The sequence below is a fragment of the Nymphaea colorata genome, chromosome 8 (genome assembly GCF_008831285.2).
Source record: "Nymphaea colorata isolate Beijing-Zhang1983 chromosome 8, ASM883128v2, whole genome shotgun sequence".
In the NCBI taxonomy this organism is placed as follows: Eukaryota; Viridiplantae; Streptophyta; class Magnoliopsida; order Nymphaeales; family Nymphaeaceae; genus Nymphaea; species Nymphaea colorata.
Window position 1 is genome coordinate 18,004,204 of NC_045145.1, and position 23,679 is coordinate 18,027,882.

At 37.7% G+C, this 23,679-nt stretch overlaps 1 protein-coding gene and 1 long non-coding RNA gene across 2 annotated transcripts; one reads left to right on the plus strand and one right to left on the minus strand.

Annotated features, from left to right (window-relative positions):
• Window positions 1–7,748: 7,748 nt before the first annotated feature.
• Window positions 7,749–10,903, minus strand: LOC116259438 (uncharacterized). The gene is made up of 3 exons (XR_004173935.2): window positions 9,266–10,903; window positions 9,000–9,071; window positions 7,749–8,113 (listed from the first exon to the last, which is right to left on the minus strand). It is a non-coding gene; the product is annotated as an uncharacterized LOC116259438 (long non-coding RNA).
• Window positions 10,904–16,669: 5,766 nt separating this feature from the next.
• On the plus strand, window positions 16,670–22,807 carry LOC116259692 (peroxygenase-like). The gene is made up of 6 exons (XM_031637593.2): window positions 16,670–16,931; window positions 17,017–17,166; window positions 20,929–21,014; window positions 21,365–21,459; window positions 22,177–22,302; window positions 22,411–22,807. The coding sequence occupies exons 1-6, from the start codon at window positions 16,799–16,801 to the stop codon at window positions 22,562–22,564; spliced, it is 744 nt and encodes a 247-aa protein (XP_031493453.1). The 5' UTR covers window positions 16,670–16,798; the 3' UTR covers window positions 22,565–22,807.
• Window positions 22,808–23,679: the final 872 nt, after the last annotated feature.

Genomic DNA, 23,679 nt, shown 5'->3' on the forward strand with positions numbered 1-23,679 from the left:
GACCTTTTATAGGTGACGCCAGATCCTTCCGCCACGGCGGATTCCGGTGATCCTCCGTCCCGCCATCACATTGGAAGCAAGAGTATACTCACAAAAGAGGAGATGCTTAATCTGTGTTTGGTATGAAAAGTTTTGATGCCTACATATTCTCAAACCTTTAGTCATTTATCTTCTCCCTCTTTCTCTCCCTCTCTCTCTCTACTTTTTCAAGGTTAAAAAGGTTCCTGGTGTAAAGATTTAACACCATGATTGCGTTTTTTTACCGCTTAGAAAAAGGAAGGAGAACCCCTTTTGTGTGGTTGGGGTCTGTGTATTCACAGGGCCTACAACGTTTCTTTCTCTTTCTCAAGGCTTTGAGGAAAGTGGAGTGAATATTCATCTAACCGCCAGCATGATATGCCTATCCCCATGCTTTTTTCTTAATAATATCAGGATTGATCAATGATTTGGTGCCCATCCTTTTTAAAAAAGAGATATTAAAGAAGGGAAAGGAGAAAATTTGAAAAAAAAAGAAAAAAAAGGCGTTTAAGAATAAGAGGCAGAAAGAGAAGTTCCTGGATATCATACTTTTCTTATCGAAAAGTATCAGGAAAAGTTTTTTTCCAGAAAAAGATTGAGCAACGTGGAGCCCGCTGCCCACTTCCTAGAAGCTTTAGAGTCGGCCCCCACCTTCAACCGTCGTCTTTCCGGTGTCCCTCTTCGCTCCGCTTGCGTGTCTCCTGCCCCACGGCCCTCACAGTTCTGCCAACTCTCTTCCTCTCGGCAGCCGCTTTCCTCCTTTCGGCCACCCTTTGCTGCCACTCGCCCAAGGTGTGTCTGCCTCGATAATGACTTGGTGACTCGGCCTTCGCGCCTAAAAGGCGCACCAACGTGCGTTTGCTGGCTCACTTCAACAACATGCGCTTTGATTAGTTGTTCACATACTCCAAATCTAAGCAAAAAGTTCCATTCTTGTGTACAACCATAGAAGTTGAGCAAGCCTAACTGCATATATACATGTCATTCTACACATTTGATCTTACAATAATCAAAATTTTCTTTATTGGTTACCCAAACTCGACTTGTATTAGACGATTTATTAATGCTGGCAGATTTTCAAAGGTTTCGCCTACTAAACCGGGTTTAGGTGCACTGTCCTATCTGTACTTGAATTATTGGGACACGGAATAGTGTGACTGGCCTTTAGGTACGAGTATCTTGTGCTTTTTTTTGGGTTGCCAATTAAGAAGTAAAAGCTATAAACCATTTGCACCAGCCTTGGATTTGTTTATTGAAATCAAACTGAGAATGCCCCTTGTTTTACACTGCTCATATGGTCCAGAACTTGACACCATGCAACAGCAGCTTATAAAAATTCAAATGGTAGTCACCATTTTCCCAAAAAAACATGCAATGCCCCAGACACGTGTTCGACAACCGGACAAGCTAATTAAAATTGTTTTTAACGAATGCGGACACGTGTCGTGGCTTGATTGAGCCAGGCATGAGAGGTTTCAGACGAAATGTGGCGCCAGATCCAATGAATAATCAGATGAGAGGCATGGACCTCTTTTCTACGAGGAATTAGTGGAGATGCCAGGGATCGGGAGCGCTTGGTGGCGGACCCCTCCTCATGTGATGAAGAGAAATGTAGAGGCCATGGGCAGGGGAAGGGTACCAACCACGACACAGATTAGATGCTAATTATCAGTGAAAGAAAATCTTCTCAAGCCTGCCCCACTCTCCAAACACTAGGAATTCTCCTCCTCTGTCTTCTTTGCATCTCTTCTTTTCTATAAATTATAGAAAGTGTAGGTTCCTGTTTACTTAGGGTGTTTTATCTCCATGCTAAAGAAAAAAAGAACAGAACAAAACAACACAGAGCACCTGAAAGGAGAAAAAAATATTGATGCCCACTTCATAGAACCACAAGCATATGGTGGTTTGACAGATGTTGCAAGGTTTCTTATTATATTACAATGCCAGAATGACTCTCGATTCATTTAACTGTAGTACTGGTTCTCAGCTACATCAGAAAATGTGAGAAAAAAGGAAAATTCTTCTGCCTATCTAGCTAGAGGTGAAAGACCTTCAAGTTGAAAAGTTAGGTCATGAGTTCAACTTAGAGGGGACATCTGTTGGGATAAACTGGTACAAGTCTGCCTAACATCAGCTTGTTACTAAAACAGGAAAAAAAAGTGAAATATTTCAGTCTCTCTTTGAAGGTCTTAAGCTGCCCGCAAAACTACGCAGACAGATTGATTATTGGCTGTGTGAGAATTGAAATATTGACAGCCGCTTATTTTCCACTCAAATAATTCCATTGTCAGGTTTACAAGTTACATAATTAGCTAACAGCCAAGAACAGCTGCATCCACAACATAGTTGAGATTAAGACCTGCAAGTAAAAGAGGGCGAAGATATTAATGCCTCCGTTGGAGTCTACCTAACCCCATTTTGTCTATAATCAAAGGGCCTCATTATAGCAAGACACAGCTTGGACGACCCTCAACGTGTTTTGGGGAACGGAAGAATCGGAAATTGTAGCTCATCTCGCACCACCTTAATGAATCAGTTACGCATTCTTCAAGCATAATAAGTTCAAATTGCGATTAGACATGAAAATCTTATGCATCAAAAGAATTTGGCATTTGCTTTCACATTAATTTGATCTAAAAGCCATACAATCTCACAATCTTGTACTCTGATCGTGATTGTCCCTGCCCAAGCTGGGACATATTTCTAGCTATTGGTATCCTAAGGAGTGGTTTGGCAATAGAAACAGCTTGCTACTGTTTCATGAATCTGCCCTGACATTGTATTTTAGTGTTTTACCAACCTACCTTAATCTTTGAGTCTGATTTATAGGACAGTGATAAACTGTTACTATCCCCAAACAGTTCCTAGAAGTCTTCTTTTTCAATTCTCTTCCTGACCTGTTTATTCAACTGAACCCTGCACTCCGGGGATTTCCTTGAGTGAGAACTATCTCGCATCCAATCATGGATATTGCATCCAGTTTATTTTTCTTTTTGAGCCCACATTCTCCATGTGATGCATAAATTTCAACCGGGGCTCCACCATCATGCTTTAATCTCTGATATTCCATTTTCTTGATGCATCCCTAACTTTATCTATGCTCGCTTTCTGAAGTGAGATCTGCTAATTGGCAAATTGGCTTGATGGCTTTAAGAGTGCGGGAAGATGATTCAGATTTGGAGAGTCAGATTAAGATTGGCAGATTATCCCACTACTGTAGCCGACTCTCTCTCTCTCTATCTCTCTATGTGGGGATGTGATGAGATGGACAATGTGGCATAAACGTGTCATTCCTTGTACAAGTTGGGGTATCTTGACCGGCGATATTTGCGAACTTAGGAGATGGTTGTCACCAATGCTTGGTCCTACATTTGAAATAAAGTAACCGATATAAGATTAGAAAGAAATATGCTTGCCTACCTACCCCGCATGGGATATATGCCTACCTGATATGATCTTCTTTCCATCTTCCAAATCTCAGTATCGATCAAGATACGTATATGATCACTATTGAAGGGTAAAGACCTTTTTTAAGAAAAAGGGAAAAACTATAGAACTTGGTGGGGATGCTGGCCATCTTATGGTCACTAGTAGGGGAGTCCATACATAGTGGGAGAAGCGAGTGGATAAAGGAAGCAACGCTGAGCGTGCCTTTGATTGTCTGACATCATGGGAAAGGCTACCTTTCAGTAGCGTTTATTGCTTTAATTTCAGAGGAGAAGTGCACTGTTTGAAGAAGTCTGTATCTTATTATGTGCTCGCGTTTTGTGTCTATCCGTGGCTGCGTTGATCATGGGGCATGCTTTTTATGAGAATGATCAGATTAGGCATGTGACAAAAGTGTTGGGTTCTTCTCTCTCTCTCCACCTCTCTCTCTAGATCAGTGCATGGAAACCTACCCCTCTGTGGGGCACAAGCACACCCTACAGCTGTAGCTGTACCTTTACAAATGGAACTGGTGGAAAGAATCAGGATATGGCCTATGCAGAGCCCGAACATTTCTAAAATATGTAGATCTTAGCAAATGTAAAGTTATTAAATAAGAAACAAATGAATATGATATGTAATTCTGCCCGCGCACCCAGGTCGCGGTTGCTTTACCCTGTGATTCCTCAACTTTCTCAGGTTCTTGTGATTCCTTTTGACAAGCACATAAAAATTGCAGGAAAGTATGTGTACCTTTGGATTGGCCTTAGTACATCATGTGAAAGAAACACCCATTATGGCATTCTTAATCATGCGTGCACTAATGAACAAAATGACAGCCCAAGGTGCTGCTTTGTTTTTTTGCGCCCTTGGTTTCTCAATTCATCATGTGTTGGAGATGATGGAATTCTTAATCATGATGGGGAAAAAAATAATCCGATTTTCGCATTGCCCATTCTCAGAAATTGGGAAGAAGCAAACGCGTCTAGTGTTCTTGAGCTGGTATTTCCGGAGTGTCATGGTGCTTATTTTGTCTCTATTTGGCACTTCTTCAAACTCAGAAATCTGCAATTTGGAAAGCTTCACTTTTACTTTTCCTTTTGACTTTTGCTTTTGGCAGTAGGAAACTGCCAAGCACATATTATAGAGTTGTTCCTTCTTTTAGAAGTTATCTTGAATGACTTGGAGACGCTACCTAGCAGTAAATTAGGGCAGACTTGATTTGAGACGTGCAAGTATTAAGGGTTGTCTGGCAACTGTTGCTGTCCTATGAACCTCTCTTAAAAAAATGAAGCTGATTCATAAAACACCATAACAAGTGTTGCATCAATGTGCTCATTTTTTTGAGATAGATTTACAAAACAGTGATCATATGCTACGGTTGCCAGACAGGCTTTTAGAGATTTACACCATACTGGTTCTGGTCCAATGCAGTCTATAGTGTATTTTATCTAATCATGTAACTGACTTGGATTTGGCCATGGATCCAAAATATTTTTAGACCTGGCTAGCACATGGTACAGCATCCGACAATTTCATGTAATCCTAATGGCATCCCAGTTGAATATTGGATTGAGAATCGAATTAAGATTCGGCTATGAAGTTACCAAATCCAAAGAGAATAACATTTGGAACGGATATATTTAAAACCACATCGGACTGAGATGGTATGGCTACTCAGACGTATCTAATTCATTTCCGTCCCCAGTGAGAACAGAATCGGAAGCCTGAAGAAGAAACAGTAACTTCAACATATAAACCCGATTAAAATGGCAATTTGGCATCCGATTTATAAAAAAAATAAGATTGTCGAGGTTCTCAAAATCAAGGATTTTCTTTCTGTTTGGTGGTTTTTGACATTTCAAATTCGATTTGGTCAAAGGAAGATCATTGGCTTGCTTATAATCCTATATCAAAGTAGCTTCTAAAAGTCGATGACAGCTAATACATTGACTTTATAGTATTACTTTCTGCATCTCAAATTATAAGTCATCCCATCATATTAATCAGATATTGGGATATAAGAATAGTTCTCGTGTGTCCATGGGTTCTCTTAATTTGATATGATGTTTGTGCCTCGAAAGAAGAGCAAACAGCAAAGGGAAGAAAGGTAACCGTGGACATAGCTGTCAGTTAAGAAGAAAGGGGCTGACAAAGGAAAAAAAAAAGAGATTGTAGCAGTTGAAATTTAAGGAGGAGAGTCAGGAAAAAAAGTAGACAATTCCTAACGTTTTAGCAAACCGTCAGTATATATTGGATCGTCATTGACGCACGAGCAAACGTCAAAAAAAGTGCACAACCTGCACGTATCGTAAGGATTTTCACCGACAAAAGACAGAAGTCAGTAAATGTGCAAGCATTACTCACGTAACATGCATCAATAAAAGTGCATGTGTTAGAGTTTCTTTAATGTCTGCGCTAACGTCAGTGAAGTGCACACTCTCACTGATGTCTTCTTGTAACGTAAGGAATGTGGATACGCTTTATGTTTTTTGTGTTATTCTTGTGCAGTAAAAAGTTTTCACTAACGTTTTTCTTCGAACGTCAATCGTGATCATTAATTGGCTTCCGTTTCTACTGAATCGATTTCAGAGGGTCAGTAAATGGGTTTTGGATCGAGGTTCATTGACATATGAAGCAGCGTGAGTGAGTGTGTCTCCTTTTATGGACGTTAGTAAATACTCGTTCGAGATACACCAACGTTATCGTTTCTTTTTCTCTTTCAGTGACGCTCCTCTGATGTTAGTAATGGCTACGTTCCCGCGAACTCTCCCTCATTTTTCTCATGTTCAGGTTTTTCTGCCATCGCGACCCTACCTGTTTCCCTCTTTTCCTCATTCGCTCTCCCGACGACAATCGGCTTCACCGAAACTCCGGCATTTTAGCATCGTCGGAAACAACAGTCGGGCACTGAGCTTCTCCCCACACGCGGTTTCTCTCTCCGGCATCGGCACGGTGACATGCGGGCACCCATTTTTTTGGTACGCTTCTCTCCTCCTCTGTTGCTGTTTTTTTTTTCTGCTGTGAATGCAGTGTTTATCACCATTTTTTGTTTATCTGATTGAAAAAAATTCTGTCTTTGTGGGGAACTTTCCGCTAGTTACGACTTCGGACATTTCGTTCTTCCCTCTCTTCAATCTGATCTCTAAAGGGTGGAAACAACGATTTTTTTCCTCTTTTCCGCTGTGCTTTGAATGCCTGGAGGGGCGTCATCATGGCACCATTGTTCTGCTGGAAAATGTTCGGGTGCTGAGGGCTGAACCTCAAATATTGAGATAAATTCTTAAACAGATATTTTATGAATCTGCCCCGATACTTGAGGCAGATTGATGCAATACTTGTATTGTGTTCTTCATGCCAAACGACCCCTGAAGTTCTCAACGTCCTGCATGACTTTGTTCACCATGACAGTGCATCATCAGTAATCAATAACATTGGTTTTTTCTTGCCCTTGCAATTAAGTTGTTATTCTTCGGCAATTCCTTTTTTGGTTATTGGTTTCAATTATTTTCAGTTGTTAAGGGCCAGGGAGACCAATCTCCCAGCAGTATTGCTTCGGATAAGTTTCAGGTGCTTAGATTTTTTATTGTGAGAAATTAATATATTTTTATTATTAATTATTTTAATGCTACTAGAAAACTAAAATACCGAGACTTGCACTTGTCAGACTTTTTGTTCCAACCTCCAACGTTTCAATTCATTGGCTATCAGCCTATGTTAGCGATTCATCATAACCATGAAGGGGCTGACAGAAGCTCGTACAACATTGGCTGCTATATATGAGGCCGATATGACCTTGAGTTGGTTGATACATAACTATAGTTCCATTAAAAAATTTTGTTGGTTTTAACATAAAAAAATATTATAAGTTGCTCATATAGTTTTAAATAATTCGCCTTATACTGGTCCACAACCTGTATCATTTTGAAAATTCTGGGTCCCTAAAACCGGCACTAATGGGCTAAAAGCATTGCTAGGCTTAATTAACATGAGTTTCTGGTTTGAAAAAAATTCTATCGGCAAAAGAATTGCCGACAGTTTTAACCGCCGGAAATGGCAAATCTACTCTTGAATGCCTACAGCGGTGTTGATAATACGGGTAAAGGTCCTTACCGGTGATGTTCTTGACAAGGATGGCACAGAATTACCCATGGCGGTGAAAATGAACTCGCCTTATCTCTATGGACTCAAAAATTCGCCGCTATAGTTTTTTTAAATAGAGAAAAAGACCGTCCTATATGAACCCGACGGTAAACGTCACGTGAACCTCACAACAAGAAAACAAAGGGAACGCAAAACACAAATACAATAACAATTTATATCTAAGACTGGCTGCTAAAATGGTTGTCATCCAACAAAGGATTATACCAAAGAGAAGGAAATGTGAACTTACATTGCACCACATTAACTTCACATTGATTGCCGCACAGGGCCAGTAAGACCACATGCAACTAAATTAATAAACTGGTGCTTATCATTACTGATGTCTGAACACCCCACAATAGACATGTCAATACATTCTCTACTCTTCATCTGCACATTCACCAAGTTGAGAACCATTTAAAGCAATTATTTGTTGCATGATCTTCAATTGGGTATGATCTTCAGCTGTTTCTCAGCATGACTAGACCTATGCATCTTAAGGTACAGTTAGACATTCAACGCAATCCTGTAAATACAAAACCACAACTTCAGAATAACAGCAAGCTACTGCTCAAAGACAGGATGATAAAATATTCTAATATGTGCAATTTCTAAGATAAATCACGGCAAACAACATTGAGAAATTTGATATTAAAATAACTGGCCAATCCAAAAAGCTTACCAACATCAAAATCCCAAACGTTTCATTAAGGGAACACCATGTGTCATGCAGAACACAAAAGCTTACCAACATCAAAAGCAAAAAAGCAAAACTATTAGAAACCCTTTCCTGAATCTCCAACAAAATCATCATTGTCTGTTCCACCACCATAACCACGATAACCACCACCAAAGCCACGACCACCACCAGCACGGTAACCACCACTAGGTCGATTATTTGCATAACAAACACTTATATTCCAACCATCTAATTCCTGAGAAAACAACGATCTTATTTTCACACATAGACAACCCAAATGCATCTTAATTTATTCAAGAAAGACCTACTTGACCCATCCATGCTAGATAAATCACTGCTTGCTGAGTCACCACTATCAAATTTCACAAAGCCAAATCCCCTTGACCTCCCAGTGTCTCTGTCAGTGATAGCCCTAGCTGTTTATACATGACATGCCATCAAATGTATTGAACTCAGGTCATGTTATATTGCTTCCAATCTCATGCTAACAATGAGAGAACGGGAAAAAAAAAAAAAAAAAAAACTCAAAAGCAAGAGGATGAGCCACTCAATACTACTAAAATATGGGCCATGTCATTCATTTACAACCAGAGCAATGATGGAACTTTCTAGCACATCCGGAGCAACAATTAACCTTTTCTCCAGTTAAGAGAACCATCCTTTCAAGACATCAAATGTGGTTGTGAATGTGCCGAGTACAATAGAAACTTACCCTCAGTAACATTTCCATGAACCTGAGAAGGCATCCCTGACAGATTGATCAATGATCATCGGTCCCATATGCCTAAAAGGATAATGTAATTTAAGTAAGACATTCCTCAAACAATTTATATAACAAAAACAATGTTAACTTGCATTCAATCAAACACAACAAGGAGAAAGCAGAACCATTGTAACCTACACACACAGACACACACATATACATATATATTATATATGAAAGGCCATTTAAATAAAACACCATTTATGCCTATGTACCTCTAATGAAATAGCTTTGTAGACTATGCATAGCATACTGCATTAAGCATAGGCATCATAAGTGATCATTGGATTTAGTTCACTGGGAACTCCATTTCTGGATGCACTCTGCGTTATCAAGCTTCCAATGCTCCTCAAATATGCCATTTCAAATTTTGAAATAAACTGGAGCCAGCAGAAGAACCATTGTAACGTGAGAAGAAAGTTCTATCAGAGAAGCTCCTAAGGCATAGAATGCAGCCCATACAGAATATTGGGATATGTTCCTACAATACTTGAATTTGAGCCCAGAACTAAGAATATACGTTCAGGAAAAAGAAGGACGACCTGAATGGATTTTAATCAGAACAACCAAAACCAAAAATAGACCACCTGACCAATGCATCAGCCCAACTAATCAGTTGCAGAGGCAGAAGAGCCACCAACGTCGTCCCATTTTGATATGTGTTTGTAATCTCAAATTCAAAATGCATAGTGAAGATAAAATTTCAGCATAGATGATGAAAAACAACTCTAAAGCTCTGAAGGGAAGTAAATATGAAAACAGAAAACAATACATATTTCCAGAAATACATTAAAAAAAAATCTCTTTAGACATTTCGTCGAACAGTTGGCGAGCACAATCCAAAACACCCAAACAAAATTACAAAACAAAGAGTTGTGAACAGAGTTAGTCGTATGAACCCCCATTCTTCACCACCTGACCATGGATCTTCTTCCCAACACCAATTGGGAGTGTGTGGCTGCAAGCGTTTGCCGATGGAGGGAATATACAACGATACTGAATCATACCTGCGACCAACAAGTGGTAGAGGAAGACGACATACCGGCGTGGATCTGGGCTCATGGAGAAAGCCTTGATCAATGTGTCATACGTGAACATATGTGGCCAGCTGGAGTACCAGCACCCAAAAGCGCATAAGCCAGCCACAATTTGGCGACGCCAAGCACTTGATCAATCGGCTCAAGGAGAAAGGGTCATTGCAGAGGCCAAACACGATAAAGTGGGTGTCGATTTGCTTGAACTCCTTCATGGTTTGGTGCTTTGGCATGATTCGAGAAGGAGAGATGGGTGGCAGGGTGAAAGAAAATTGGTTAAAGAAGAGAAACTGGGGACAGGGATTGTAGAAAGAGAATGTGGGAAATCAGACAAAGGAGGCGGAGGCGAGGATTTTGCAGCCATTCATCTTGGATCGCATTCAAGAGAAAGAGAGAGAGAGAGCAAGCTAGCGAGCCTAAACCCGAATATTTTGTGCCCCATTTTTGTTTTGGAGGGAACGGATTCGCCTCCTCTGCCGACGCATTGGCCGTGGCTACAGCAGTGAGACTGTGAGAGTTCTTCCCTACAGCAGCCCATTCATACCTCATGGTGCTAACAATCATTCGATGGGTTTATGGTTTTGGATTTGATAGAGAACGTAGCATGCGATCTTGCAAAATTTTCGATGACACCGAGATTGAGTGGTTCTCCCTTGGGTGGCCTTGATAAACGGAATGTTTCCTAGCGGAAAGCTCATTTTTAGCTATTCCCTCTAAACTTATCACTGGTCAATTCATGAGACTTATTTTCCACTGTTACTGTTCCATGTTGTTGGAATTTTGCTCTCAAAGTCTTAACTTTGGTGACACACAATAAATGTTCACCTGCTCAAACATAACTGTTCAGCCATTTTTCCTTCCTCGAGATGCTTGCGCTTGAATGGTGACAAGCTGAATTGTTTTGTAGTACGTCGCATGAGCATGGAAAGGGAGAACAATCACTGACATGATCAAGCCGACGAAGGAAGAAGCTACCTTCTAAAACCAAGTCATTAAAACCTTCCATTTCAAACCACAAACGACATAACAAAAACATTTTATGATCTTTATATTTGGAAAAGAAATCAAGAAAAATGAGCATACTAGAGATTTTTTTCTAATAGAAAGGTCCCTTATTCCAGGCTGATTTTAAAAATCCACGCACTCAATGAGATCTCCATCATCCAATTGTAAAATGAGCTAAAGTTATTAATGAAAAATTATATTGTTTTTTAAGATATCTTTCAAGTTGTCTAGTCATTTCATAAAACGATTGTACCTCTTCCTTGAACAGTTCTGCCTTTCAAATGAAACTCAAAGGATTTCAAGTATAAGCGGCATTACATGAAGTCAAATATTACAAATAAAATCGAACGTTAGTATCTAAACATAGGTATACTTTGCTAGCACCATCCAGGAAAAGTCTTGCATTGGACAAGGCACTTCACCAACTATGCAACGGAAAATATAGGGAGACAGAATCTTTTTTTATCTTTTTAGAGATAAGTGAAAAGAATCTTAAAATAATTTGAAAATGTAATCCATATCCCCACCACATCATTTTGCCAAGAGGTTGAGAAATTGTCAATAGATATCAAATTGCTGGTCCAGTGCCCAACACAGTTCTGGATCTTGAAAGAAAGGAGATTGAGGAGGTTTTGGATTTTTTTGAACAGTGTGTGGTAATCCTCTCGCTAATTCGAAAGCAGTAAGCAATTTTATAATGATAGAAGATTATATATTTAGGGAAAGAAAGTGGACTGATCAGCTCTTTTTCTCGAATTAAAGAAAAATCGCCTAATTGATAGAAGCCAAAACAGTCTTATCTTCACTATTTGATTATCATGATCATGGATACCATTTTGTTAATTTGGTTAAAATTGTTCCACGGACGATGTCTGCCGTCAATCGAATGTCAAATTTGACATTAACGACGTTTGCTGTCACTAATGGACACCATCAGTGAAAGCTGCCGCATGGCAGGCCGCCGCTTCCCACCGTTTCTCGTCTGAGGAGTCCTCACCTCAGTTTCATATTAGAAATAGCATTTTATAGATTCATCTATTTTATCATCTTTTGTTTTCTTTTAAAGTGTTAAAGCTTTAAAATAAATTTCTTTCTGATTTTCTAATATGCTTTCAATTTTCATTTAATTTTTTAAATTAAAATATGTGCTTTTCAATCAATTGAATCCGCAAACCATTCTAATTTATATTTAATATGTTGATATGCTAATCACTTGGCTTTCCAATTTGATGCAAAAACCGATTTCGATAACATTGGAATAAATGAATGTTGGGGGAAGGAAAAAAATGATAAGTTTCTAAGTATGAATGAACAAGACGACAGAGAGGCTATACTAAACCGCAGAGTGCAAAAATTTATCTTTGTGTGGTTTTCAAGGTGTAGTAGTCAGCAATTTTATAATGCTATAGAGAATATCATAATTCTAGCGAAAGAAAGTTACATGTACATGTGAAATTAAGAAAAAAACCATGAAAGCAAGGTTTTTTTTTTTTTTAGCAGCAAAATTGTCTTGCTTATTGGTGCTCAAATTACTTTGTCAATCTTCACTGTTAGTTATAACAAATGATTGGTTCAAAAATCTTCAATATATTTAGTGGTTTCCTTTAGTGATTTGCCAAATGTCTACAACATGAGTCCTTGAAAACCTTTATTACGAAGGAGTTACATTTGGGTCCAGCCAAATGTAATGCCTACATCAAATGTCACCAAACTCAACTATGGGATGCTGAATGCCATAGCTCCAGTCACACCTGGTTATTGATTGTGGCCTGTCTTGGTGCCAATTATTTGCTTCTTCAGCTCCAGCTAGGCACCTATGTATCCTTTCGAGATTTATGGTGCGATAATCTATCATTAAAATCATAATCACAAATAACATCTTAGAGTTTTTATACGGTGAGGTTTTTTTCGGGTATAGTACGACAACCTTAAAAAAAACGAATTATGATACATTTTTAAAAAATTTAAAAAACTAAAAATAAACAAAAATAAAATAAGTGAGAAATTAATAACACAAACATCAAAAGGTAAGTAGATTTGCAACAAATAAAAAAAGACTGTTTGGCATTAAACAATCGTGAAAAAAACGTGTTCGCCTTTTTTTAAAAGTTTTGAACGCCCATTTAATTTATCGCTTTTTTTTTAAAAAAAAACGTATTTTTTGTGACAATGAGTCAATGATTAAAATACCTTACTAAGAAACTCTTCGCAATGTCTGGCAAATGCTAGGACGAGACTCTGCTTGCTTTCCCTCTTTGACCATCCAAACCATTAATTTCCTCTTTGATTTCAAGTCATCTGGCTCATTCTAATAAAAAAAAATAAACCACCCCCGTTGGCCGTCTAGATTGGCCTGGCCACAACGTACCAAGATGATGGCCTTTACTAGTTTATGCATCGTCCTGTGATGTTCATTTTTCAGTAACCTGCATTTTTATATAATATAATTCAGTGATGGGTTTAGACAAATATTTATTAGGTTTCCGGATTATCTTAGTCTAAAGCACTTTAATGGATATCAGCAATATGTGCATCGATCAATAATTTTCTGAATGCAATTATTTCTATACTTGCATGCTTGAGCCAACTTGGAGAGGTTCATAAGTTGAGGAGCACAACTGGCGGGACTCTTAAATTGAAATGGATGGCCAAGTCGAAGATGTCAGAGATCTTTTTGTTTTGTAGTTGAGCTCAAGGCTTATGGACTGTTTGTGACATCAAGAGATCTGTAGATATAAAGCCCATTCACCAACTCATCGAGTCCAGTCGTCATCATTGACTTCGGGTCCTGTAGAAAACACTCACGAACAAAAAACAGAACACAGAACTCGTAAATGAGAGTTAAGTAGAAGTTTATTTATAGAAATAAGATTGAATTCAAAATTGGGATGATAGTAAACATTTTGCAATGTAAGGTTAGGAGACAACTGGACTTGTCCAATATGAGTGGCTGAAACTAGTTTATTGTTAGATAGTCTAATAGGAAATTGGGACTCAAGAAGTGACACATTGATCATAATATTCAATGTCGAACACATATGATCACTTGCGCTGTTGTCCAAAATCCAAGTACCAGAGAATGAGTGATCTTTAAAAAGAATTTTGATATGATTGTATTCTTCTATTGTAAAGAAGGGTGAGGAATTTTTATTGAGTTCTTTGGCTATTGCAACAAAAGCTAAAGCTATAGATTGAGGTTTTGCACCATCGTGGTCATCAAAAGCTAAGTAGGAAGCAAATTTTGCATACCTTTCTTTGCCGTCTTTAGCATTTGAAGGATATCCATTCAGTTCGAAACATCTCTCTTTCGTATGTCCTGGAATTTTGCCATAGCTGCAGTAATATTGAGATTTTTTGTTGTTTCGGCCTTTAACAAACTTGAGATCACCACCAATAGCAGACGGACCAACATTCTCAACATCACTAGGGCATCTCTTTGTTTTTCTTCTTGAAGCACAAGAGAGTAAACCTTAGGCCAACATTCTCAACATCACTAGGGCATCTCTTTGTTTTTCTTCTTGAAGCACAAGAGTAAACCTTGGAAACTGAAGGCAATGGGTCACATAATAGAATTTGTCCTCTAGTACTAGTGAATGTGTCGTTCAATCCCGTTAGAAATTGAATGACACGATCCTCTTGCAACCTTCCTGCCATGAGTTTCATACCACCACAAGAGCACTCAGGTAGGTTCATAAGAGCTTAGTTCATCCCACAACGATTTGATTTTAGTATAGTACGCAACAACGGACATGGTGTCTTGTGACAGATGACAAGTAGCAAATTTTAGCTGGAATTTTCGTGGTGCTATCCTTGGTCTAAACCGTTCTCTAAGATCAATCCACATGTCCATAGCAGATGTAGCATAAATCATACTATCCATAATCTTACGAGAAATAGAATTGAGAATCCTGAACAATATCATATGATTGCAGCGCCTCCAAGCCATAAACTCTTGTGGAGCAATGTCTGGTTGGGGAAGACTTCCATCCACGAACCCTAGCTTGTTTTTGGTTGACAGTGCGATAGTCGTTACACAGCTCCAGCTAGGGTAGATTCAAGAGTTGTGAAACCAAAATAGCTCCAGGATTGTCAGAATGATGCAAGTAATAAGGGTTTGATGAATCCAACAAGTTGACATCTCCAACTGACTCTGATCCTGCATGTAGTGTCCCACCATTTGAATGAGATGATGATTCAAGGCCAGTCGTGAACATGGCTCTGATACCATGTACAGAAACAGAGCTATGCTACAAAGAAAGAGTAGGAAGAATGAAAACCAGAATAGGGGCACACACCATTTCATTTCTCAACACTTATTTATAGTTACAATAAGGAAACACTGTGCAAGAAAAGAAGAAAAAGAATTAATGAATTTCATGGATTAATAATTTCACATTCTTGAACATCCTAGAAAGTTCTTCCGTAACAGAATTCTTCTTCACCTCTTTCACGGTGAGATATTTTTCTGCTGAGCGTAACAGCCCTGATGGGAACTTATAACAGAAATATCATTGTGGGCCACCTCGACGCAGACAATGCAACTCCCTTTCACAGGGTCTGGTCCACGAGGTTCATAAATTGAGGAGCACAACTAGTGAAAGCACAAACTTGTGGAAGCATGGCATATATTGATAATTTGTTCATTAATGGCATGCAATCCCAAAGTCATAAACATGATGCAATTTTCAAAGCCAATTGCAAGTTATAACATGTAGCCTTATTTGGACATCGGTAGGATGTGGTAACAAAATCCGGTGCCAAATCAACAGATTTTGCTGGATACAAGAAAATATTTGAACCATTAGCTAATCCGCAGTTTTATTCTTAATTTGTGGACAGTGAGAGAGAGAAATAGAAGCTTGGCTATTGGATACACAATAGACGCTTTTTGTGGGATGTTAATATGTCTGATTTGGATAGGATATTTGAATGAACTGTTGTAAAAGAATAGGTTATGAAAAAAAAATTGATATCTGATTAGGAAATTGCATCAAATTCGCATTTAAGAAAGGACATTCGGTCGGATTCATATATATTAAATATTCGATCAGATTTAGAATCGGATTCGATTTAATTTTAAATAGATATCTCATATCCAATCCAATGCTCTTACATTTTGAAAATCAGTAAGATTCGGCTCAAAATTGAGATTTGGATTTAAATAGGAATGTAAAAATCAGATTAAATTGAATTTGGTTTTAGGTTCCGATTCGAACATGATTTTTCTTTGTTGCATTCGAATCCGAATTCAAAACGTAAATATATAGTTAATGGTATATCCGATTTGAATGCAACCCGTTAACATCTTTATTCTTTTTGAAATGTGATGTTCCAAAAAGCACGACGTCACTTGTACAAAACTTTTCCAAATTGACTGGCTGATTAAAAGGTAACTAAAATTAACCGAGGTAGTTATGTGCACGGAAGTGTAACGTACACAGCTCCTAGTGCGAGACATGTGTCCTCTAACCCAACCCAAAAGGTCCGTGCCTTACACGGTGCACAAGCAGATACAATGTAGCCATCTCTAAGTAGGTCCAGGACCTGCCATGGTGCAGTCATCTCTATATAATAGAGATCTCTTGCTTCATCCATCTGCGCACACCACAACCAGACAAGCCGACGATATACAAGTTTTTTAGTCTTCTCCGTTGGCCACCAAGGTTTGGCTCCGAATCCAGAGTCCCTTGACCACATCCCGACTACCCAATGGCTCCCTCTACTTCCTCTGCTGCTGTTGCCGGCGACTGTGATATGCCTCTCCAGACATGGGCCGCCAGAGCGCCGGTGACCGCCGAGCGCAAACTCAATGTCGATCTTCAGGAGGAGATGCCTCAGCCATGTAAGAAAGCGTTGCTTCTGCTGAAAAGGTTTCATGGTACTTCAATTCTTTCTTCCTGCTGCGTTTCACGTGAAGCAACTTGCAGATCTCGCCCGTGCGCTCGTGGCTGCGGATCCGGCGCACCCGGACGGGACGGCGGGTCACGAGCATAACAACATGAGCTTGCTGCAGCAGCATGCGGCTTTCTTTGACAGGAACCATGATGGGGTTGTCTATCCATGGGAGACTTACCAAGGTATGTCCGTGCTTTAGAGTCTCTGAGTCTGTAGATTCCGGCGAGCTTAGAACGGGTTGCCTCATGCCTGGAACGTCTAGATCTAGCTGATTAGTTACTTGGAGCATGATATCATGAATTGGGCCTTTTGCTTAGTGAATAGATTACTGTTTCCGTGGCATGACTACTTATAATTAACCAGAAAGGAACTCTCTGGAATGTCCCGCAAAGGGTGACCAAATTCTTATTTTCGGGGACTGCTACTCGTTGATCATGGCTACAACAGGAACTTGGTTGCATTTCCTTGGATGCCAAACGTGATTTCTACTGCGCTTGATCTGTAGATTCCGCACGTGCTCATTATGAGATTAGGACCTTTTAATTTCCATCTGGACAAGCTTCTCTTGTAATTGTCCTTCGCCGTCTTATAGGTCCCCATAAAGGGTGACCAATTCTTTTATATTAGGGGATAAAAAATAATTTTACATCATATTCGAATCCGATTTTTAAGTTTACATCCAAAATCTGATTCCAATCCGAGTTCCAAGTTTACATCCGAAATCTGATCCAAACCTGAATTTCAAATCAGTATATGAATCTGATCTTACTCTAACTTTTTACAATTTTTATCTAATCCAATCCACATCTGAATTTGAGTTAAAATCCAAATCTGAACATTTGAAATCCAATTTCATATCCGAATCTAATAATATGAAATCCAGTTTCACTAATTAGCTCATCTGAAATATCTATAGCCGTATTGTGGATCCCAAATTATAGTAAAATTTAACAATGCAAATAAAGAACCTAGTTTTTCTAAAAAATTAATCATGTATATGAAAGGAAAAGAAAAAAACAGGTATGGTTTTTGGTTTCCCAGCTAAAAATGTCCTGCATGAATGTCTTCATGGGTTTTGTATCATATGTAATTTGGTCAAATTAAAATATATATATATGAAGATGAAGGTGGGCTTGCAACATCAAATTTAATATGATATTAATTTTCTTCAAGGGTATCCTATTATGCTACTTCAAACTAGTATTTCCTCCCCACTAGACCTAGGCATCAGTCCAGCCCGATGTCCAAAACTCGAGCCTGGGCGCAGGCCCGATGTCTGAAACCTAGGCTCGAGCCCATTCCGGTTACAATAAAAAAATATTTTTCAAATATTAATTTTTTTAATATAAAATATATTTTTAAAAATAACATATATATTATTAATACTAAAAATAATATGTAAAAGTTATCAACCCTGGCCAGGCTGCGGCCCGACCTGACGCCCAGGTCTACTCCCCACCAATAAAGATACTGGATTCTCACATGTAACCATGTAGTTCCATGTTTGTTTTGATCCAATAATCATCTGGTTAATTCAATAACTAATTTTTTATTGTTTAAAAAAAATTGATTTTAAATGTTTATATTCAATGTTAGTTAAAAAAGTTACTTCAATAAAAGAATTTTTTGATTAATTGATTGCATTAATTTGTCTTTTATAGTTTATTTGATCAAATAATTTAATTAATTATTGAAGTATGCTTGTCTGGTTTAATTTAAAATTTTGTTTGGATAATTAAAAGAATTGCCTCAAGCATGCATTTTTACAAATAATACATATTAAAGACATTTATAGTCTCAAATAGTAATCATGGATGATTATTCTTATAATCCAAGTTCACCTTTTTAATATAATAATGCTATACTAAGTTTGACTAGCCGTTTATTTTCATTAAGCTTTTTTTGCTATTATATTCATATGATATTATTTCTTCATTTTAAGTTAAAATTTACTTAACAAATGTCAGAATTTATACCGTTTGATATACTAAAATAAGATTCAAAGTTATTATGGGTTAGGGTCCATGAGAAAGAAAATATGGTTATGAACCTTCATTTTCCAGCTATTGAGTGATAAAAAAATAGACCTGGGTTAAAGAAGGTGGTTTATGGAAGAATGATAAATCTTTAAAAGTTTAACTCTTTGTATAGATTTTATATTATCATAAGGACCTAATAATAAAAAACAAAAAGATCCGAGTGGACCCACTTTCGGAGCTTAAAGGATGTGTGACTAAGATGTTAAGATGGAAACGACACTTGAGAACAACAGCATTAGTAATTTTACTCGTACACAACACATTGTTACTATTTCCAATTGTTCAGGTGTTTTATAAATCAATTATAATTTTTGAGATAGATTTATGGGACACTAACAATGTATTATTATTTTCAAACGTTCCTTTTGAGGCCCATAATTTTTATTTGCCTCAAATTAATTTTCTAGTTAATATAGTCTTACAATATTAAGTATTGTATTATTAAAGGTCCTTTTAAATTATTTATCAATTAATGTGAGCTAAAACTGAAAGCAATAGTGAGTAATCACCAGCCAACTGAGATGATATGGAAATTGAAGCTCACAATATTGAAGCAATATCAGTGCAAGGAAAAGATATCCGTTACCTTTTATACTAAAGAGTAGATTCTGTGATTTCTCATAGCTACTTTTCAAGGAACATACCACCTAAGCAAGAGTCAAAACTTCATCATTTCTTCTTACTTTTAGGGTCTAGAGCTACATCGGTACTACTTGACGGTAGAGATGCCAACAGATCAGATTTGGATCGGATATATCCTTAATCATATTGTTGTCTCATATATTCACATATTGGGACTCGAATTCAAATCAATAAAAGTCATATCTGAATCTGAATCCAAAATCTAATTTTATAATCTGAATCCGATTTTTATATTTATATCTGAATCTGAATCTGAATCTGAATTTTGAATCGAATTTTTCTAATTTTTAAAATTTAATAGCATTAGATACAAGATATTTTTCAAAAAATGAATCTGGTCTGAATATGTATCCGACTCTGTTCGGATATTTATGTATATCAGAATCTGAATCTGATCAGATGCCCTTTATTAAATCCGAATCAGATCTGATTTTTTAATTGGATATTAAATTCTTTTTCATATATGATTTTTTCGGATCAGTTCGGCCGGATATCCAATTCAAATCGGATATGTTGACATCCCTACTTGATGGTAGGCATGGCATCCATGGTCCAACCCCACTCAGGTCCTATGGCTCTTCGGACTTGAGCAAAAAAAAAATTGTGCTAGTTATATTTTTTTACAAATAATGTCTACTCGTCATAAAAGTCAATATATAATCTTTTGATGATGTATGCAAAAGATATTGGGAACATGTAAGTATCGATTTGGTTTGAATGGTGTAAAAAAGGAAACATGACCCAAAAAAAACTAGGAACCGGGAATTTCTGACTGAAGAGCATTGGCTCTTGTTTCGTCGTGTGGTGAAACCGGGAATTTCTGTTAAGTCTTAGACTTTAAAGGGCATCCATATATAAATAAATAAAATTTACGGAGGTTTGAATGTGTAAATAAAGTGATTTTTCTGGTTTGGTGTCCGACAATTGACTATACTGGGCCGCATACCAAGCAGAGCCAAAAAAAAAAATTTATTAAGGGGCACTGTTCATTTAAATTTTAAACTTTAAAGTACACTCCTATGTAAACAATGAAGCTTTTATTTATAAATAAATCAAATTCTATAGACTGGGGTGGTCAATGGCCACTGATCCCATCATCTAATAATATATTATAATGCGCCGAGTGTCATTGGTAGGAGCTAACAATGACTATATATATATATATTTGCTGTAATTTCCCGCCTACATTAGTGAATGTTTTTTTTTTCAATGAATAACTCTTTCCCTGTCATTTTGAAAGAAGTATGTTCTATTTTCGCGCAGGCATGCGAGCAATTGGCTGTGGAGTTCTGGTGTCCATCGGCGGTGGTTTCCTCATAAATCTTTCTCTTAGCTACTTCACGGTTCCGGTGAGCGAATTCTCCTTTCATTTTGCCTCATGCCAAGTTCTTGAGAAAAAATATATGTCTCTCATGGAAGATATTCCTTAAAAAAATTCTGTTCATTGGGAAGTAGAGACTTAAGAAAACACTTTTCCTTATTTTAATGGGGAAAAAAAAATTCTCGTGCCAAGTGAGAACTGAAGTTTTTACCTATGTGGTTAGTAGTTCTCGAAATTTCCCTTATATTACTATCTCTCTTTGAAGTATTGGTGTTCGACTTTTACGAATTCGTAAAAAAGAAATTAATTCTAGCATTGATTTTGAACCGTTCAAGAAGGACTAACATTGTCCTTCAATATTTTGGATCTTTGTGTCAGGGATGTCTACCAAATCCTCTGCTTCCAATTTACATTAAGGACATCCACAAATGCAAACATGGAAGCGACTCTGAATCCTACGACACCGAAGGAAGGTTGGTTCGTGTCTCTATGGCTCATCTTGCTTCTTGAGCAGAGCTAAGTCACCATATATAATTAACTCAGCTTTCAATTATTACCTGTATTGATCGATAGGTCACGAGTTCGATACTTACAGTGCATTGATCGGTCTTATCATAGACCAATACTCAAGGGCGGAGTTAAAAATTTCTCATAAGGGAAGCCGAATTAAAGTTTCTAAGTTTTGACATGGGCCGAAATATCATTAAATTTTTTTAAAATTTTACATGTAATTTTTTTTTTTTTTGAGGTGGGATCATAGCATTTGCAGACCCTACCCTCACTGGGTCGCTGCCGCCCTGATCTGCCTAACTCAGGCGCGTATAACTATAAGGAGCGCCATCTTGATTTCCTTTCTTTGTTGTTCTTTCCTTTAGTGCGGCTTAACATTACCTCGTTCTTCAATATTTTACTTTGTTTCTATAACTAATATTATCATTGATATTGTTATCATTACTGCGTCCTTTGCTTGAAATATCTTGTAGGAAAGCTAATATATTCACATCAACAACAAAAAAACAAAAGAATATTATTCTTAGGTCTTTATCTTTTCCGGCCGGTTAACAACTCACCGTTCGTAATAACAAAATCCTGAAACGCCTGTTCTTTAAGTATTTCACCACTACTAAAAGACCAGTGTTCCCCCCACCACCGAGGCTTTAGTGGTGCCATTTATTTTTTTGATGTTTCAGGTTCGCGCCTGAGAAGTTCGATGCTATTTTCAGCAAGTACGCCGCCACTTATGCCGATGCACTGACAGAAGATGAGATCAACAAAATGCTCAAGGCAAACCGAAACACTTACGACTTCGTTGGCTGGTAATTAGCCAACATCTGCAGATTAATGCTATTAATTTTTCTTTCAAAATATATATGTTCTCTCTCTCTCTCTCTCTTCTATGTAAGTTCTTGCAACTCTTTTGTCAGGATATTGAGTTACGCAGAATGGAAGCTTCTGTATTCGCTAGCGAAAGACGAGGATGGGCTGCTGCACAGGGATGCAGTAAGAGGAGTTTATGACGGCAGTGTCTTTGAATACCTTGAGAAGCGAAATGCTGGTTCCCACAAGAAGAAGGCATGAAGTTGAACACAGCAACAATACAGAATTAAATTTACAAGTAATAAAGAAGAGATCTCTCCAACGCGTTTCGTTGTAATTTCTTCTTGGTATTCAGTGATGTGCTTTCGTATGTTCTTTTTCTAATTAGATGGTGCCAGAATTGTCTACATTTTTTAATTTTACGCAAAAATATTGTAATGTGAAGGGCTGGAACAGAAAAACAAAAGGGTGACGGTTTGCAATCTTTTGCTTAGGTATTTCTCATTTCTATGAGTGGAATTGTTTAATTTCCTTCCGTTTGGTTCTAGGCCGCCCGGTTGCGGGTGTTACAAATTGGTAGACCAACTGGAAGTTATTGAACCGGCAGATTAATATATCTTTTTCTGATATATATTTAGCTATTTAACAAATATAAAAATTTGAGGACCAGTTTTTTGTGGGTAGTGAAGTTGAAATTTATAAACAACCAGTTAGGATGATTAACCGAAAGCTAAATTCAAATTTAAAATATTCCATGGTATCCACAGTTGTATGGGCACCATATATTGATAGAGATATCAATAGATCACATTTGAACTATATATATATATCATATGATATCAATGAAGAAAAGTTTGTACCATATTGAAATTCAATTTTAGATTCACAATGCTAATTCAATTCCAATTTGACTCTTATTTTCACATCGCATCCAAATGTAGTTTTTTTAAATAGACAGCTGAATCGAAACAACATTATTATATTTTAAAACCGACTTTAAAACTGCTAATCTGTTCAGATGTTATTCTTAAATATGAATCTGATCCGATTTTTTGATAGAATGCTAATTTTTTTCTACATCAAAAATTTTCAAAGCAATTCAGTTGGATATGCAGACCAAATTTGACCCACTGGTTAATAAAAGTACAGATTAATTTTCCAAATCAATTTACAGCATCTTAACTTTTTTCATTTAAACGCAAACAACACGGCCGTATCGGTCAGTAAATCCATATGGCGCCGATACCTGTATCGGCAACATCGATTCGCATTTTCCGGTGTCAGCTGGTTCACCGGTTGAGAGGGATTCATTGAATACGAATTCTGGGTTGTGCTGTGGCGTCGCTGGTCAAAAGGAGGCGGCGATGGAGGCCGTT